General features: G+C 39.6%; 1 protein-coding gene across 3 annotated transcripts in view; it reads left to right on the forward strand.

Moving 5' to 3' along the window:
* LOC139752232 (protein FAN-like) overlaps nt 1-20,800 on the forward strand; it is a 162,566-nt gene that overhangs the window by 126,449 nt on the left and 15,317 nt on the right. For all 3 annotated transcript variants that reach the window (XM_071668259.1, XM_071668260.1, XM_071668261.1), the window contains exons 16-20: nt 1,932-2,026; nt 5,809-5,909; nt 7,494-7,757; nt 8,347-8,488; nt 12,518-12,627. In XM_071668259.1, coding sequence (XP_071524360.1) covers nt 1,932-2,026; nt 5,809-5,909; nt 7,494-7,757; nt 8,347-8,488; nt 12,518-12,627 — 712 coding nt within the window. The remainder of the gene's footprint in view (nt 1-1,931; nt 2,027-5,808; nt 5,910-7,493; nt 7,758-8,346; nt 8,489-12,517; nt 12,628-20,800) is intronic.

Genomic DNA, 20,800 nt, shown 5'->3' on the forward strand with positions numbered 1-20,800 from the left:
TAAGCAAGATAATTGAGGATCAAGAAATAATAAGTCAGATGGCATCCAAGTTATTACACTTAAGATGCATGAGGTGAGTAATAGGTGTTTCTGTACTGCAGTAGGCGGAAACTCCACCTTTGGAGTGGAAACGATGATAGAGATTATAGTTGGAGATCTGATTGTACAGAGGAGAAGCATCTGTGGCCGGTATGATTTCAGAAAGAAAAGATCAAAGAGAAGGTGGTAATCACATGGTATTCAATAGAGGAAAGGTTAGAATTAAGACTGTGAAGGTTGCAGAATGAGATAAAAATGGATCCAGGTTTAGAACTGTGGCTATGGAACTGGGATCGATCATAGTCACATGATGGCAGTCAAGTGGAACTCATCCACCCCTACTCTGAATTGGCACTGGAGAATTATGTAATGGTTGTACTGCCATAAATCTTTTTATAAGTTTCAAAAAGTGAGTAAAAAATTTGAAAAAGAAGTGAAGATGTATGCGAGTTGTGAGTCAAGTTCTGTTTATTAGAAAATAATGTGTGGGATTGGGATTCAGTGCCAGCTACCCACATGCGGTTGAGGCAAAGGAAATAAGAGAAATATCTTTACCATTACTACTTTTCATCAGTGTTTGTGTACATAACTTTCACTCTGACATTTCCATCACCTAACATTCTGATCTGTTTGTGATGCTCGCAAGGGAGTTCCTTGTTTGTTTATTGAGCATCAGTACCCATGTGTAGGTAAGGCAGAGAAGAAAAACAGCAACTAGGGTCAGGAATGGAAATGTAAGAGCTATTGCAGTGCTGGCTTGCTATTTAACTTTGACCAATCATCCAGATGCTCAAAAGATGGTAGCATTTCCCTGGTTGGTAATTTCTTTTTTTTTTTTTTTTTGATTTTCCAAAAGAAGGAACAGAGAACGAGGCCAGGTGAGGATATTCCCTCAGAGGCCCAGTCCTCTGTTCTTGACGCTACCTTGCTAACGCGGGAAATGGCGAATAGTATGAAAGAAAGAAAGATGGGACCTAGATAAAGATGTAAGTAATCATGGATAGATAAATGCTGTCATGAAGATAAAATTTAACAAATGGAACAGTTAGCAATGTAATGGTGACACTGTATGAGTCTCAGGATGCAATTTTGAAAGTGAGAAAAATATTGAAGATCGAAGAGTTATCTTAAAATAGAGAAATATATTTTTGGGTCAGGTAATATTTGATTTATTAATGTGAACTTTTGCTAAAAAGATAGAAAGCTGATGATGGTACTGTTCAGTGCATATACAAGAAACAAAATTGAATTGCTTTTCTGTTGTGCAGTCACTAAAAAACAGGTAGAACTTAATAACCTAGAAAGAATTCATTAACACTTTACTAGCAAAATTGAGAAAATGGAACACAAGAACTTTTATGAAAGACTGAAAGAATATGAATGATACAGATGTATAATGAACATATTAAAGGACTTAAAAGAAAACTCGCTAGGAATAAGAATTCATAATACAGTGGAAGAAGAGGAATTACATCTGAAAGAATTCTGTGGAATGTTTCAAAAAGGCACAAAACATATATCTAAGAGCTGAGTAAGAAAGATAGAGAGAAGTTGAATATATTACCCATTGAAATAGAAAATCTAAAAGAGGTGAATACTTAGACCTTCAAGAGAAGACTAGGTGAATGGCTGGTAATGATTCCAGATGAATCCATGACTGAGAACTAAGCAATGGGCATGGCAACAGATAATATTTTACATGAAACTAGGGAAACATAATGGTGAGCTCCACATGTTAACCTTGCCTTTTGCACAATATGGTCAAAAGTACTCAGAGGTAAGTATTACATCTTTCTGCCTACTCATGTTTTTTCATTTCCCTTCATTTGTGTTTTTATCTCAGATTCCTGGTTGATGTAGGAAGTGCCTGAAAATAGCTCATATTTCATCAGATGAGGAGTGTTCGTGTGAGCTCCATGGCAGCATCGTGTTGTCTTCACCTTCCTAGCACAGACATGGTACTTGTGGGCTCATGGGATAACAATGTGTAAGTGAACTAGTTATTTTTGGTATATACAAGACTTATTTATCCTGGGATGAGGCAGATTTTGGAATATCTCAAAAGTTTAAAACATTAAACTGAAATTTTTGCTCGGCACAATATCGTTATTAATCATATGGGTATTTCTGGCTGTGAAACCATCTTCTCTAGGTGGTTGCATAATGAAAGTTAGTAAGTGAGTTAAAAGAAGTCAGTTCTCTAGTGATCAGAATTAATCTCAGAGAGGGGTCACCTCTTCCCTAAACACCTATTGTTATACATTTATAGTTTGTTCATACAGTACTATACACATTACACAGTAGCTTGTTATAGTGCCAGCAAAGTGACATATCTTAAAGATCATAAAGTGACAGATACCTTCAAGTTTGAGGAATGTTGCTGAGTGAAGAATCATCACTAATACTTGACTCATAAACTTTATAGTTAGTATGCCCTTATTTTTTATTTGAGAGTGTGAAATGAAATCATTAGTTTTGCCTGTTTCACTTGTATGTTAGGCAACCTTGTGGTCAAGTGAAGAATTTCTTTTTTAACACCTAGTATCTTGGCAAGGATATCTGCCTTCTGTGAAATTGGCAAAGCCATTGACTGTAGATTACATTTCATACATGAAGATATAGGGTATCAAGGTCGTAACATCCTACAGATGTTGTATGTGCATTAAAAGGAGAATTGCCTATTTATATTTTGCTTTTCATCATGAACAAACTGTAGAAGTACATCCATTTCTTTTTGTAATTACCTAGTCATTTGAGAACAGCTTAAGGCTGTGCTCCATGCAGGATCAGAGATAAGTCATACCCTTTAGGGTAGGAGGTGTTGAAGGGCATGACTCCAGTTGGTACCATCTCAGTCTTCTAATCTTGGGTATAGGCTGGAGTCTGTTGCAGAAGTTGTCCCTTTATAATGCTTGTACCCATGATGCCACCACGAGCAAGTCCCAGCATCACCCTCTCAAAAGCAAATATAACAGAGCTACAATCCATACAAATTAGTGCACTCAGAACAATTACTGATTGCCAGGCAACCACAAACACTCAAAATCCTCATAGTGCAATATAGATCCTCCCAATACAGACCCACTTCAACATGCATGGCACCCAGTCCTTTATAACAACACTTACCCCCATTCCACCGAAACCACTCTGTAATATCAACTAGATCCCAAGTAAAGATGAAAAGCTTATCCCTGACTCATTCTTCAGTAACCTCTTCTCACAGATTTCCCCATCTCCAGCAAATATAACACTGAGGAGGAAAGATGGAGTGAAAAAGATTTTGAGCAATTGGGGCCTGAACATGGAGGTGGAAAGATGGATTGAAAAAGATTTTGAGCGATAGGGACCTGAACATGCAGGAGGGTGAAAGGTGTTCAAGGAATAGAGTGAACTGGAACAATATAGTATACCGGGGTCGACGTGCTGTCAATGGATTGAACCAGTGCATGTGAAGCATCTGGGGTAAACCATGGAAAGTTTTGTGGGGCCTGGATGTGGAAAGGGAGCTGTGGTTTCGGTGCATTATACCTGACAGCTAAAGACTGAGTGTGAACGAATGTGGCCTTTGTTGTCTTTTCCTAGCGCTACCTTGCACGCTTGTGGGGGGAGGGAGTTGTCATTTCATGTGTGGCAGGGTGGTGACGGGAATGAATAAAGGCAGCAAGTATGAATTATGTACATGTGTATATATGTATATGCCTGTGTATGTATATATATGTATATGTTGAAATGTATAGGTATGTTTATGTGTGTGTGTGGATGTGTATGTATATACATGTGTATGTGGGTGGGTTGGGCCATTCTTTCGTCTGTTTCCTTGCGCTACCTCGCTAATGCGGGAGACAGCGACAAAGTATAATAAAGTATAATAGAAATACATACATGCTGAAATAACCAGACAATTACTAAACAACCAACTTCCTCAGTCAGTCTTAAAATTTAGCCCACCAGACATACATTCATCAGAAATTACAATCCCCATACAAACTCAAATCACACTCCCACTTATGCTCTGGGCATTGCCCATCACTACAACACTACAAACACTGTTTCAACACATAACCACCATGCATACAAACACTGTTTCAACTATGCCAACAATGCATCTACCATAAAGAAAATACCAGACACTTTTGACTCAATTTCCCTTCACTCTTAGCTAATAGACACACGCACAACATCTCAACACTTTATGACCTATGGTTCCAGCTGATGGGCACAGCTGAATTCCTGAGTGGACGTGGCAGCAAATGGAACTACGGAAGCTGAAATGAATCATAGGGTGGGTGAGTAGGCCAAGGTCCTGGGCACATTGAGGAGTGTGTAGAAAAATCATTATTGGTGAAGTCAAAGATTAGTATTTTTGATGGTTTAGTAAGTCTAAAGTTGTTGAATGGATGTGAGGCATGGACCCAAGATGAAGTGTGGAAGAGAGATGCGTTGGAAATATAATATTTGAGGACAACATGTGGCATGAGGAGATCAATCATATAAGACATGATAAGGTAAGAGAGAAGAGTGGAAGAAAGAGGATTATATATGAAGGAACTAGAGATGGTATGCCAAGGTCTATTTCATTCATTTATAACTACCCCAGAACAAATTTGTATGAAAGTCCTGGTGGTACTTATGACCTTCCTGAAAGCTCATGCAGCCTAAGGCTGTGCCACTTCCAGCATTGGGGAAATGTTGATCCCTTTGAAGTGAGAAGTCCTCTGATGACACTGCACTTCCAATGATACAGACTTTGGGAGGTAAAACATAAATCACATACAGTATGCATGACTGTTTTTTTTTTTGTGAAGTCACTATGGACAAGGGAAACATTTCAGTACAGTGTTAAATATATCCAAAAAATTCTATGGTTTCCCCCAAGAGTTGAGGAGCTAAGGCCCTTGAACCCTTAAACTGCAACATACATCATTTGATGGTTGTGATCAGCTGCAACATACCTCATAAGAGATAGGATTCTGCATTCACATGGTATATGAATGTGCACCAAGTTTCACATTCATATACCATGTCACATCCCAGTAGGCCTCCTCACATCAACTATGCATTACTCAGTATCTCAGGAGCACCTCTGTCAGTATGGAAGATTCACCTTTGTTACTGTTCCCCAAGAAAAGAAGACTGGTAGTGAAATAAGTTTGTTTATCAGTGATTCACCTTTTTTATTGTTGGATATCCAAACTATGACACATCATAATTATGGTATAGGTGGTCAGCTGCAACATTCATCACCTGAAAAAAAATTTTTGCCCTCTGTTTTGAAAACTGAATGCCAAATTCTGTATTGCACCCATGCCTCGCTAATTTTATTCCCTAACCTCCCTTCTTGTGCATGGCTCTCTCCTCTTGTTTCTCCCTCCTCCCTTGTTACACAGTGAGGCATCAGCTGGGGGCCACCAGCCACTTATCAACAGTCGACCACAACAAAATGGAAGATAGATTATTTATTTTTTATTGTTCATACTTATCCATGCATCTCATAGAATTCTTAAAAATGTAATGTGTTTTCAAGATCTTATGGTTATAGTTTTTGATCAAACAGTATTAGCTACATTTTGTACTACACACTGTTTAACGGTTAAGCTATTAGTTGTAATGGCTGCTGTTAAATAGAGTGTAAGGTTAAATTTAGTTCATACCTGTCCCTAGTCAGATAATAGATGGATAGCAAGATAGACATGTGTGGCTTAGTAAGTTTTGTACAAATATCTTTTGTATATGTATAATTAGCAAGCCTACATTAATTATTTTCAACAGGTACACATATAATTTGGAATATAGTCAAGTGTGTATGCTGTTAGAGGCTCACTCAGATGCAGTTTCTTGTATGCAGTGGAAAAACAATATTCTTGTCACTGGTAAGTAGAACTATGATATGATCGTAATTCAAAAAGCATTTTAACCTTTTATGGTTTCATATTTACATTGTATTTAATGTATTGTGAGTTGTAACATATAAATCTAACCAAGGTAATAACCCATGATATTTATTATTTTTCTCTTTTTCCCCCTATCCATAACCAGGTTCCACAGGCCTTCTGTGGTCTACCCCAGTTGCTTTATATACCCTAGTTCAGTCTGCATGTCACCTCCTGTACACCACATTTCTCCAATTCACTTTATCCTTGGGATACCTCTCATCCTCCTGCATGTTCAGGCCTCATTTACTCAAAATCTTTTTCACCACGTCCATCTCCTTGTCCCCTCCACTTTTGACACACATACCCTCTTTGTTACTCCTTTCTCACTCATTCTATCCATATTTCCAAACCATTACTGTAAACACACCCTCTCCAACTCTTTTAGCCATACTCTTCTAATTGCAACAACTCTCCATTACCCTATCATCACTTTCTTGATTAATACTCCTCACAACACCTAGTGTCCTCAAAGATTTTGTTTTCAACACCCTTCTCAGTATATTCTTATCTGTGAACATACAACATTGTTAGTGCTGCTGTACCTTCAAACATACCAATTTTTGCCATCCCAGATAACAACCTCTTTTTCCAAACATTTCTGAATGCTCCCAGAACCTTTGACCCCTCACCCACCCTGTGACTCGACTCTGCTTCTATAGTTCTATTCACTGCCATGTCCACTCCTAGATATCTAAAACACCCCACTTTTAACAAGTTTTCTTTATTCAAACTCACACCCCACCTAACCTCTCTGTATATTGCGAAACATAATAACCTTGCTTTTATTCACATTTACTCTCAACTTCCTCTTCTCACACACTGTCCCAAACTAAGACACCAACATCTGCACCTTTTCACTTTAATCTGCCACCAGTATTTTGTCATCAGTATACAATAATTGACTCACTTCCTAGGCCTTCCCTCATGCCCTACAGATTGCATTCCTGCCCACTTCACGACCCTTACGTTTACCTCTCTTACTGCTCCATCCATAAACAGATTAAAGAGCCATGGTTGTATCACACAACTGTGCCACAGACCCACCTTCACCTGGAACCATTCACCCTTCTCTCTACTTACTTTCACATATGCCTTACATATGATGAAAAAACTCTGCTTTTGATAACTTTTCTTCCACACTACATCAAAGTATTGTTATTTGTTATAGTATGAAATTACAGGTTTATTGACCACAGTTAATGGCTTGGTCACACTTTTAACTCATTCATATTGAATATCTAGGCTGGTTTCCCTATTAACTGAGATCATCTAATTTTACATGTCTTCATTATCAGGTATTTAATAGTATGTAACTTTTTCTGTCTCAGTTTCAGGCTGAAAGGCTGTTTTTCATTCATGTTGCAACTGATAGTTTCCATTGTGAAAAAGTTTTCATTTAAATGTATATACCATTAAAAAAGAAATATTGAGTTTAAACTGCCAAGAATATGTATGTTGTGTTCAAAATTCTTTGTTATCATTAGTGTATACTTTTATTTCTATTTTGATGTTATACTTAAGGGTCATGGGACTGCACAACACGTGTCTGGTCAGTAGATGATGGTATGAGTGATGATGCAAGAAACGGAGACAAAGCAAGAGGGAGAGGAAGCACTCAGTCTTCATTATCAGCTGGCCAGAATATTATATGTGAAATGGATCATGACTCACCAGTGTCATGTGTGGCTCTGCACCCTGAAGGATCACTGCTGGCCACTGGCACTCAGGATGGTGTTTTATCCCTGTGGTTGTTGCCAGGAGGAGATTTAATGAACCAGTTGAATTGTATGTAACTTGATGGTTGTTGGAATAATTAGTTAGACTTGCTAAAGATATACATTATAATGTAAATAGTATTAGGGCATGGATTTATTAAAAGTCAATGATATTCTTTATGTAATAAATCATGGGAGATGATAAATTGTTTACTTTAAAGATGCTTTATAATTCTGTTTGATTCACTTAGAATATTGTGCTTTAACATGCTGTACTGGGATTATTTTGTTTTGTTTTTATATAAACAAGAGAATATATTTATCTTTGTAGAATATTTAGATGGTGTAAGTGTATGCATCAGATCATGATGCAAATTGTACCTGATTAGATAAGGGGCAACATGGCTCAGTGCTGAACACAGACAATCCATAAACTAAAGATTTGATTTCATGGCCTTCTCCTCCCTACCTCTTCCTTCTCTTCTTTCTCCAGCTACTCACATTCCACAGAATCTTCCCCCTCCTCCTCCTTACCACTTCTCCTTTTCCTCCTTCTCATATTTCACACTATTCTTATTTCTTACCTTATGCATTAGATTAAACCTTTGTTTATATTCTGTCACCTGTAAATATGCTACATATTTGAATAATTTATTCAGGTCATAAAAGAGGTATGAATGTAGCTGTGTGGAGTACAGTAGATGACCGAATACTGACTGGCGGGAATGATGGTCTTCTGACGATTGTTGATGCACACCAGGGCACAAAGATCTGTGTCCATAACCTGGAGGAAGTTGTAAGGTATGCATAACTTGTTTGTTTCTTCCAGAATGACTTGTTAAACTGTTGTGGTTGGTAATCATTCATACAAGATTGAAGGACTGAATACAAAATGTCATTAACAGACACATAAAAGATATTTTCATAAATTTATGGGACATAGGTAGTGCACATTGAATCATGTTGTTTGTGAGCTTAGACCCTTAGGTATAGTTGGAGGGAAGGTGGATTAATAGTTGCAAATATCCGTGTAGTCTTGCAATATTAGCAACTTTTTGTCTGTATTCTGTTAACAGTGAGTAACATGGTATTGCTACTTTCTGCAAGAACTTGGACAGTAAATTGTTTTGTACATTGAAAGACTGCTTTAGTGCAACATATGTGAAAGTTCAGGAGGACATATGTATGTTAGAATACTGGAGGGATGCAGTGATGAAATCAAAGTATGAAAGATTTTTAAACTTAGTTCCCAGTGTAGAAAATATTGTTTTGCAACAGAATGACAAAAGAAGATTGAAAAATGTGTGCTTCTAATGATGAACAAAGGATTTAATGAGGAAAGGTTATGAAGATCAGATCTAATAGTTAAAAGAGGATTTATGGAGATATGGTTAGTAGATAAGATCATCACTAAAGGTAATGAAGAAATAGTTGAATGAGAAGTGTAAGTATCATTTACTGTTTTAGAAAAACAGAAAAAAATTATGATTGGATGAAGTTGTGAAGTGTTTTGAATGTCTAATTCAGTTGGTTGAATAATGGAAGTAGGTTGGAGCAAAACAATTTTGGATATAACCCTTTGTAATGCATGTATTGATAACTTGCAATAAAAGTATCTTCGTATTTTTTGAGTGTTTGGAAAATAGGAATGTTACTGCATGTGGATGATGTTAGTGGATATATGGAGATATGGTCACGAAGATAAAAATCATCATTATAGAGGAATAAAGAAACTGTTGAATGAGAAATGTAGAAGCATCATTTACAGTTTTAGAATAACTGGAAAAGTTTAGAAGTTGGACAAGGTTGTGGAGTGTTTTGAGTATATACTTTAGTTGGTAAAATAATACAATTAGGTTGGAGCAAAAATAGGAGTAGATTGGAGCAAAACAAGAATGAGTATTGCCCTTTGTGATGTGTGTTTAATATACCAATAAAAGTATGTTAGATTTTTTTTAGGGGTTTGGAAAACAGGGATGTTTCTGTGGATGATGTATTTAGTGTTATGTGCAAAATAATAAAGTACTGTCACTGAGAACTTCAAGCATGTTAAGTTTACGTTGTTGAAGTGGGACCCAGTCTTCTGAACTTTCTTTGTCATCAAGTAGCCTTTTCAACCTTTGTAAATTGCCAGCATTCACAGCCTCATTGGTTAGTTTATACCCTCCCATAAAACTTATCAGGTATACTTGACAAACTTATACCTCTGTAGTTTGAACACTCACCTTCATGCCCCATGCTTTTATGCATTCTTCCAATCCTCAGGCACTTCACCATGATCCATATATACACTGAATATCCTTACCAATCAGTCAACAACACAGTCACCCCCTTTTTTGATAAGTTAAGCCATAATTCCATCCACTCCAGCTACCTTACCACTTTTCATCTTATGCAAGGCTGTCACCCTCTTCTTTCTTCACCAAACTATGCTCCATGACACTGACAGTTCCCATACCACCCAAATAAAAACACTCTACATCTGCCACTCTGTCATCAAGCAGTTTTAACAATCCATCAGTATACTGACTCCATCTCCTCACCTCACCATTACGTGTTATCATTTCCCCTCTGCCCCCTTCATTATTATTCCCATTTATCATTAAATTTTGGGGAGAATAAAAAGATGTTTTGGAAGGAGGTAAATAAAGTGCATAAGACAAGAGAGCAAATGGGAATATTGGTGAAAGGGGCTAATGGGGAGGTGATGTGAGAAGATGGAGTGAGTATTTTGAAGGTTTGTTGAATGTGTTAGAAGATAGAGTGGCAGATACAGGATGTTTTGGTTGAGGTGGTGTGCAAAGTGAGAGGGTTAGGGAGAATGATTTGGTAAACAGAGAAGTAGTTGTGAAAGCTTTGCGGAAGATGAAAGCCGGCAAGGTGGCAGGTTTGGATGGTATTACAGTGGAATTTACTAAAAAAGGGGGTGACTGTGTTGTTGACTGGTTAGTAAGGATATGTATGTATGGCTCATGATGAAGTGCCTGAGGATTGGCAGAATGCATGCATAGTGCCATTGTGCAAAGGCAAAGGGAATAAACGTGAGTGTTCAAATTACAGAGGTATAAGTTTGTTGAGTTTTCCTGGGAAATTATAGGGGAAGGTATTGATTGAGAGGGTGAAGGCATGTACAGAGCATCAGATTGGGGAAGAGCAGTGTAGTTTCAGAAGTGGTAGAGGATGTGTGGACCAGGTGTTTGCTTTGAAGAATGTATGTGAGAAATACTTTGAAAAACAAATGGATTTGTATTTAGCATTTATGGATCTGGAGAAGGCATATGACAGAGATGCTCTGTGGAAGGTATTAAGAATATATGGTGTGGGAGGCAATTTCGTGGAAGCAGTAAAAAGTTTTTATCAGGGATTTAAGGCATGTGTACGAGTAGGAAGAGAGGAAAGTGAGTGGTTCTCAGTGAATGTCGGTTTGTGGCAGGGGTGTGTGATGTCTCCATGGTTGTTTAATTTGTTTATGGATGGGGTTGTTAGGGAGGTGAATGCAAGAGTTTTAGAGAGAGGGGCAAGTGTGCAGTCTGTTGTGGAAGAGAGGGCTAGGGAAGTGAATCAGTTGTTGTTCACTGATGATACAGCACTCGTGGCTGATTTGGGTGAGAAACTGCAGATGCTGGTGACTGAGTTTGGTAAAGTGTGTGAAAGGAGAAAGCTGAAAGTAAATGTGAATAAGAGCAAGGTTATTATGTATAGTAAAGTTGAGGGACAAGTCAATTGGGAGGTAAGTTTCAATAAACTGAAGGAAGTGAAGTGTTTTAGGTATCTGGGAGTGGATTTGGCAGCATATGGAACCATGGAAGCGAAAGTGAGTCACAGGGTGGGGGAGGGGGCAAAAGTTCTGGGAGCATTGAAAAATGTGTGGATGGCGAGAACATTATCTCGGAAAGCAAAAATGGGTATGTTTGAAGGAATAGTGGTTCCAACAATGTTACATGTTTGCGAGGTGTGGGCTATAGATAGGGCTGTGTGAAGGAGGGTGGATGTGTTAGAAATGAGATGTTTGAGGACAATATGTGGTATGAGGTGGTGTGATCAAGTAAGTAATGAAAGGGTAAGAGAGATGTGTGTTAATAAAAAGACTGTGGTTGAGAGAGCATAAGAGGGTGTATTGAAATGGTTTGGTCATATGGAGAGAATGAGTGAGGAAAGATTGACAAAGAGGATATATGTGTCAGAGGTGGAGGGAACAAGAAGTGGGAGACCAAATTGGAGGTGGAAGGATGGAGTGAAAAAGATTTGGGGCGATCGGGGCCTTCACATGCAGGAGGGTGAAAGGCATGCATGGAATAGAGTGAATTGGAATGCTGTGGTATACCGGGGTCAACATGCTGTCAATGGATTGAACCAGGACATGTGAAGCGTCTAGGGTAAACCATAGAAGTTTTGTGGGGCCTGGATGTGGAAAGGGAGCTGTGGTTACGGTGCATTATACATGAGAGCTAGAGACTGAGTGTGAATGAATGCAGCCTTTGTTGTCTTTTCCTAGTGCTACCTTGCGCGCATTGGGGGGTAGGGGGTTGTCATTTTATTTGTGGCGACGGGAATGAATAAAGGCAGCAAGTATGAATTATGTACATGTGTATATATATGTATATGTCTGTGTATGTACATATACGTATGCATTTGAATATATGGGTATGTTTATGTGCATGTGTGGGTGTGTATGTATATACATGTGTATGTGGGTGGGTTGGGCTATTCTTTCATCTGTTTCCTTGCAGTACCTCGCTAATGCGGGAGACAGCGACAAAGTACAATAAAAAGAAAACAGTTTTTAATCCTGATTGTTAGATAATGATGAATGAAAAATATTTCTAACAGGTGCGTGGCTTGGGAAGGACGACTAGTTATTGCAGGTGGAGTTTCCGGCAATGTGATCGTATTTGATATGGGCACTGGCTTGGTAATCAAAAGATTTTCCGCACATAATGGTGAGTTTATAGAAGTGCAGAAACCTGTTATGTTGGTGATGATGTGCTTTCCTTATTTAATAATAATCAAGGTTTAAGGCACTGAAATCCATTTTTAATCTCAGTGTGTAGTGGATATTATTTACAATTATAGTTATTTACAATATGATGGCTTAAGGTTGATTGATAGTTTTAACATAAAGAAAACTTTGCTAAAGATTAACTCCAAAGTGGATGATTATCTTGTAATATATGAAGGTTGATGTGGTCCTCCAGTTACCATGACCAGATTTTAATATGCAAGTTCCTTCTTTTTTGTTCTGGAAACTCTTCCATGTACACCACTGCAGTACTGGATTCATGATGGAAAACTGCTTTTCTACAATCATTATATTAGGTATACATTCTAAAAGCTGAACTTATGTCAATGGAAATTTGACTTTCTTCTGTTGAATATTAGCCAGTATAGTCGAATAGTTTGTTATTCATATCAGCTTGGGACAAAAGCTGATTTACATAATTTTAGAAATACTTTTGGCTACTGTAGCATACCTTTAGATTCTGGATTGAAACATGGAAATGAGAACATGTTCGTTAAGATAAAACAAAATAATAGAAATGTCAGTACAAAGACATGTAAAGAAATAAAGATGATGAAGAATAACTTTATAGAAATTAGAGAAATATAGGTACAGGTTGAGCATTCCTAATCCGAAAATCCCAAATTCGAAATGCTCCAAAATCAGAAACATTTTGAGTGGCAACCTGATGTTACAAGTGGAAATTCCACACCTGACCTCACTTGCCCATGCTGGGCTCTGACGCTCTTTTGGCGCCAGTTTGTTACAAACCATCGTCACCACCATACCTACATGCATTGCTCACTGTTTTTTTTTTTGCTCATTCTCTACTGTATGAATAAGTGTAAGAAAATGGTTGCTTATCAGTAGCACATAAATTCAAGGTCAGGAATGAAGATGATGCCAGACAAACACATATTGTCCACATGGGCTGGTGACATTGTGACACCTTAGCTTTCTATTGGTTCATTGTTACACAAATTTTGTTTCATGCACAAAATTATATATATTGTATATATTACCTTCAAACTATGTGTATAAGCTGTATATGAAACATAAATGGATTCTCTGTTTAGACATGGGTCCCATCGACAAGATATCTCTATTCATCATGACAAATGTGAAAAACATGATGGTATGGAAAAAACAGGTTAGAGCTGAGACATACCTCAATGTTTTGACCATTCAACTGGACCATTCTCAACCACACTCTTTTTATTACCACACATCTCTCTTACCCTTTCATTACTTACTCGATCAAACCACCTCACACCACATGTTGTCCTCAGACATCTCATTTTCAACACATCCACCCTCCTCCGCAAAACCCTATCTATAGCCCATGCCTCGCAACTGTATAACATTGTTGGAACCTTGATTCTTTCAAACATACCCATTTTTGCTCTCCAAGATAATGTTCTCACCTTCCACACATTTTTCAATGCTCCTAGAACTTTCGCCCCCTCCCCCATCCTGTGACTCACTTCCGCTTCCATGGTTCCATCCGTTGCCAAATCCACTCCCAGATATCTAAAACACTTCACTTCCTCCAGTTTTTCTTCATTCAGTTTTACCTCCCAATTGACTTGTTCCTCAACCCTACTGTAAGTAATAACCTTGCTCTTATTCACATTTACTCTCAGCTTTCTTCTTTCACATACTTTACCAAACTCAGTCACCAGCTTCTGCAGTTTCTCACCCGAATCAGCCACCAGCGCTGTATCGTCAGCGAACAATAACATACTCATTTCCCAACCCCTCTCATCCTACAACAGACTGCATACTTGCCCCTCTCTCCAAAACTCTTGTTTTCACCTCCCTAACAACCCCATCCATAAACAAATTAAACAACCATGGAGACATCACGCACCCCTGCCGCAAACCGACATTCACCAAGAACCAGTCACTCTCCTCTCTTCCTTCTCATACACATGCCTTACATCCTCGATAGAAACTTTTCACTGCTTTTAGCAACTTGCCTCCCACACCATATATTCTTAATACCTTCCACAGAGCATCTCTATGAACTCTTATCATATGCCTTCTCTAGATCCATAAATGCTACATACAAATCCATTTGTTTTTCTAAGTATTTCTCACATACATTCTTCAAAGCAAACACCTAATCCACACATCCTGTACCACTTCTAAAACCACACTGCTCTTCCCCAATCTGATGCTCTGTACATGCCTTCACCCTCGTAATCAATACCCTCCCATACAATTTCAACAAACTTATACCTCTGTAATTTGAATACTCATCTTTCTCCCCTTTGCCTTTGTACAATATATATATGTATATATCCATGTGTGGCGAGGTGGCGATGGGAATGAATAAAGGCAGACAGTGTGAAGTGTGTGCATGGGTATATATGTATGTGTCTGTGTGTGTATATATATGTGTACATTGAGATGTATAGGTATGTATATATGCGTGTGTGGACATGTATGTATATACATGTGTATGGGGGTGGGTTGGGCCATTTCTTTCGTCTGTTTCCTTGTGCTACCTCGCAAACGCGGGAGACAGCGACAAAGCAAAAGAAAAAAAAAAATATCCCTGGGGATAGGGGAGAAAGAATACTTCCCACACATTCCTCACATGTCGTAGAAGGCGACTAAAGGGGACGAGAGCGGGGGGCTAGAAACCCTTCCCTCCTTGTATTTTAACTTTCTAAAACGGGAAACAGAAGGAGTCACGCAAGGAGTACTCGTCCTCCTCGAAGGCTCAGATTGGGGTGTCTAAATGTGTGTGGATGTAACCAAGATGAGAAAAAAGGAGAGATAGGTAGTATGTTTGAGGAAAGGAACCTGGATGTTTTGGCTCTGAGTAAAACGAAGCTCAAGGGTAAAGGGGAAGAGTGGTTTGGGAATGTCTTGGCAGTAAAGTCAGGGGTTTGAGAGGACAAGAGCAAGGGAAGGAGTAGCACTACTCCTGGGCATGAGAAGAAAGATCATGAGAGGCAAGTGTTTTGGGAGCAGCTGAATGAGTGTGTTAGTGATTTTGATGCACGAAGACCAGGTTATAGTGATGGGTGATTTGAATGCAAAGGTGAGTAATGTGGCAGTTGAGGGAATAATTGGTATACATGGGGTGTTCAGTGTGTAAATGGAAATGGTGAAGAGCTTGTAGATTTATGTGCTGAAAAAGGACTGGTGATTGGGAACACCTGGTTTAAAAAGAGAGATATACATAAGTATACGTATGTAAGTAGGAGAGATGGCCAGAGAGCATTATTGGATTACGTGTTAATTGATAGACGCACGAAAGAGAGACTTTTGGATGATTAATGTGCTGAGAGGTGCAACTGTAGGGATGTCTGATCATTATCTTGTAGAGGCGAAGGTGAAGACTTGTAGAGGTTTTCAGAAAAGAAGAGAGAATGTTGGGGTGAAGAGAGTGGTAAGAGTAAGTGAGCTTGGGAAGGAGACTTGTGTGAGGAAGTACCAGGAGAGACTGAGTACAGAATGGAAAGAGGTGAGAAGAAAGGAGGCAAGGGGAGTGGGGGAGGAATGGTATGTATTCAGGGAAGCAGTGAAGGCTTGCGCCAAAGATGCTTCTGGCATGAGAAGCGTGAGAGGTGGGCAGATTAGAAAGGGTAGTGAGTGGTGGGATGAACAAGTAAGATTATTAGTGAAAGAGAAGAGAGAGACATTTGGACGATTTTTACAGGGAAATAATGCAAATGAGTGGGAGATGTATAAAAGAAAGAGGCTGGAGGTCAAGAGAAAGGTGCAAGAGGTAAAAAAGATGGCAAATGAGAGTTGGGGTGAGAGAGTATCGTTAAATTTTAGGGAGAATAAAAAGATGTCTTGGAAAGAGGTAAATAAAGTGCGTAAGACAAGGTAACAAATGGGAACTTCAGTTATATATATATATATATATATATATATATATATTATCCCTGGGGATAGGGGATTAAGAGTACTTCCCACGTATTCCCTGCGTGTCGTAGAAGGCGACTAAATGGGGAGGGAGCGGGGGGCTGGAAATCCTCCCCTCTCGTTTTTTTAATTTTCCAAAAGAAGGAACAGAGAATTGGGCCAGGTGAGGGTATTCCCTCAAAGGCCCAGTCCTCTGTTCTTAACGCTACCTCGCTAATGCGGGAAATGGCGAATAGTTTGAAAGAAAGAATATATATATATATATATATATATATATATATATATATATATATATATATATATATATATATATATATAGTTGTTAGAAGCAGTGAAAAGTTTTTATCGAGGATGTAAGGCATATGTACGTGTAGGAAGAGAGGAAAGTGATTGGTTCTCAGTGAATGTAGGTTTGCGGCAGGGGTGTGTGATGTCTCCATGGTTGTTTAATTTGTTTATGGATGGGGTTGTTAGGGAGGTAAATGCAAGAGTTTTGGAAAGAGGGGCAAGTATGAAGTCTGTTGGGGATGAGAGAGCTTGGGAAGTGAGTCAGTTGTTGTTCGCTGATGATACAGCGCTGGTGGCTGATTCATGTGAGAAACTGCAGAAGCTGGTGACTGAGTTTGGTAAAGTGTGTGGAAGAAGAAAGTTAAGAGTAAATGTGAATAAGAGCAAGGTTATTAGGTACAGTAGGGTTGAGGGTCAAGTCAATTGGGAGGTGAGTTTGAATGGAGAAAAACTGGAGGAAGTGAAGTGTTTTAGATATCTGGGAGTGGATCTGGCAGCGGATGGAACCATGGAAGCGGAAGTGGATCATAGGGTGGGGGAGGGGGCGAAAATTCTGGGGGCCTTGAAGAATGTGTGGAAGTCGAGAACATTATCTCGGAAAGCAAAAATGGGTATGTTTGAAGGAATAGTGGTTCCAACAATGTTGTATGGTTGCGAGGCGTGGGCTATGGATAGAGTTGTGCGCAGGAGGATGGATGTGCTGGAAATGAGATGTTTGAGGACAATGTGTGGTGTGAGGTGGTTTGATCGAGTGAGTAACGTAAGGGTAAGAGAGATGTGTGGAAATAAAAAGAGCGTGGTTGAGAGAGCAGAAGAGGGTGTTTTGAAGTGGTTTGGGCACATGGAGAGAATGAGTGAGGAAAGATTGACCAAGAGGATATATGTGTCGGAGGTGGAGGGAACGAGGAGAAGAGGGAGACCAAGTTGGAGCTGGAAAGATGGAGTGAAAAAGATTTTGTGTGATCGGGGCCTGAACATGCAGGAGGGTGAAAGGAGGGCAAGGAATAGAGTGAATTGGAGCGATGTGGTATACCGGGGTTGACGTGCTGTCAGTGGATTGAATCAAGGCATGTGAAGCGCCTGGGGTAAACCATGGAAAGCTGTGTAGGTATGTATATTTGCGTGTGTGGACGTATGTATATACATGTGTTTGGGGGGGGGTTGGGCCATTTCTTTCTTCTGTTTCCTTGCGCTACCTCGCAAACGCGGGAGACAGCGACAAAGTATAATAAAAAATAAAAAATAATATATATATATATATATATATATATATATATATATATATATATATATATATATTTTTTTTTTCTTTTATACTTTGTCGCTGTCTCCCGCATTTGCGAGGTAGCGCAAGGAAACAGACGAAAGAAATGGCCCAACCCCCCCCATACACATGTACATACACACGTCCACACACGCAAATATACATACCTACACAGCTTTCCATGGTTTACCCCGGACGCTTCACATGCCTTGATTCAATCCACTGACAGCACGTCAACACCGGTATACCACATCGATCCAATTCACTCTATTCCTTGCCCTCCTTTCACCCTCCTGCATGTTCAGGCCCCGATCACACAAAATCTTTTTCACTCCATCTTTCCACCTCCAATTTGGTCTCCCACTTCTCCTCGTTCCCTCCACCTCCGACACATATATACTCTTGGTCAATCTTTCCTCATTCATTCTCTCCATGTGCCCAAACCATTTCAAAACACCCTCTTCTGCTCTCTCAACCACGCTCTTTTTATTTCCACACATCTCTCTTACCCCTACGTTACTTACTCGATCAAACCACCTCACACCACACATTGTCCTCAAACATCTCATTTCCAGCACATCCATCCTCCTGCGCACAACTCTATCCATAGCCCACGCCTCACAACCATACAACATTGTTGGAACCACTATTCCTTCAAACATACCCATTTTTGCTTTCCGAGATAATGTTCTCGACTTCCACACATTCTTCAAGGCTCGAAGAATTTTCGCCCCCTCCCCCACCCTATGATCCACTTCCGCTTCCATGGTTCCATCCGCTGCCAGATCCACTCCCAGATATCTAAAACACTTTACTTCCTCCAGTTTTTCTCCATTCAAACTTACCTCCCAATTGACTTGACCCTCAACCCTACTGTACCTAATAACCTTGCTCTTATTCACATTTACTCTTAACTTTCTTCTTTCACACACTTTACCAAACTCAGTCACCAGCTTCTGCAGTTTCTCACATGAATCAGCCACCAGCGCTGTATCATCAGCGAACAACAACTGACTCACTTCCCAAGCTCTCTCATCCACAACAGACTTCATACTTGCCCCTCTTTCCAAAACTCTTGCATTCACCTCCCTAACAACCCCATCCATAAACAAATTAAACAACCATGGAGACATCACACACCCCTGCCGCAAACCTACATTCACTGAGAACCAATCACTTTCCTCTCTTCCTACACGTACACATGCCTTACATCCTCGATAAAAACTTTTCACTGCTTCTAACAACTTGCCTCCCACACCATATATTCTTAATACCTTCCACAGAGCATCTCTATCAACTCTATCGTATGCCTTCTCCAGATCCATAAATGCTACATACAAATCCATTTGCTTTTCTAAGTATTTCTCACATACATTCTTCAAAGCAAACACCTGATCCACACATCCTCTACCACTTCTGAAACCACACTGCTCTTCCCCAATCTGATGCTCTGTACATGCCTTCACCCTCTCAATCAATACCCTCCCATATAATTTACCAGGAATACTCAACAAACTTATACCTCTGTAATTTGAGCACTCACTCTTATCCCCTTTGCCTTTGTACAATGGCACTATGCACGCATTCCGCCAATCCTCAGGCACCTCACCATGAGTTATACATACATTAAATAACCTTACCAACCAGTCAATAATACAGTCACCCCCTTTTTTAATAAATTCCACTGCAATACCATCCAAACCTGCTGCCTTGCCGGCTTTCATCTTCGCAAAGCTTTTACTACCTCTTCTCTGTTTACCAAATCATTTTCCCTAACCCTCTCACTTTGCACACCACCTCGACCAAAACACCCTATATCTGCCACACTATCATCAAACACATTCAACAAACCTTCAAAATACTCACTCCATCTCCTCACATCACCACTACTTGTTATCACCTCCCCATTTGCGCCCTTCACTGAAGTTCCCATTTGCTCCCTTGTCTTATATATATATATATATATATATATATATATATATATATATATATATATATATATTTTTTTTTTTTTTTTTTTTTTTTTATACTTTGTCGCTGTCTCCCGCGTTTGCGAGGTAGCGCAAGGAAACAGACGAAAGAAATGGCCCAACCCCCCCCCCCCCATACACATGTACATACACACGTCCACACACGCAAATATACATACCTACACAGCTTTCCATGGTTTACCCCAGACGCTTCACATGCCTTGCTTCAATCCACTGACAGCACGTCAACCCCTGTATACCACATGACTCCAATTCACTCTATTTCTTGCCCTCCTTTCACCCTCCTGCATGTTCAGGCCCCGATCACACAAAATCTTTTTCACTCCATCTTTCCACCTCCAATTTGGTCTCCCTCTTCTCCTCGTTCCCTCCACCTCCGACACATATATCCTCTTGGTCAATCTCTCCTCACTCATTCTCTCCATGTGCCCAAACCATTTCAAAACACCCTCTTCTGCTCTCTCAACCACGCTCTTTTTATTTCCACACATCTCTCTTACCCTTACGTTACTTACTCGATCAAACCACCTCACACCACACATTGTCCTCAAACATCTCATTTCCAGCACATCCATCCTCCTGCGCACATCTCTATCCATAGCCCACGCCTCGCAACCATACAACATTGTTGGAACCACTATTCCCTCAAACATACCCATTTTTGCTTTCCGAGATAATGTTCTCGA

Source organism: Panulirus ornatus, chromosome 12 (assembly GCF_036320965.1).
Source record: "Panulirus ornatus isolate Po-2019 chromosome 12, ASM3632096v1, whole genome shotgun sequence".
Lineage (NCBI taxonomy): Eukaryota > Metazoa > Arthropoda > Malacostraca > Decapoda > Palinuridae > Panulirus > Panulirus ornatus.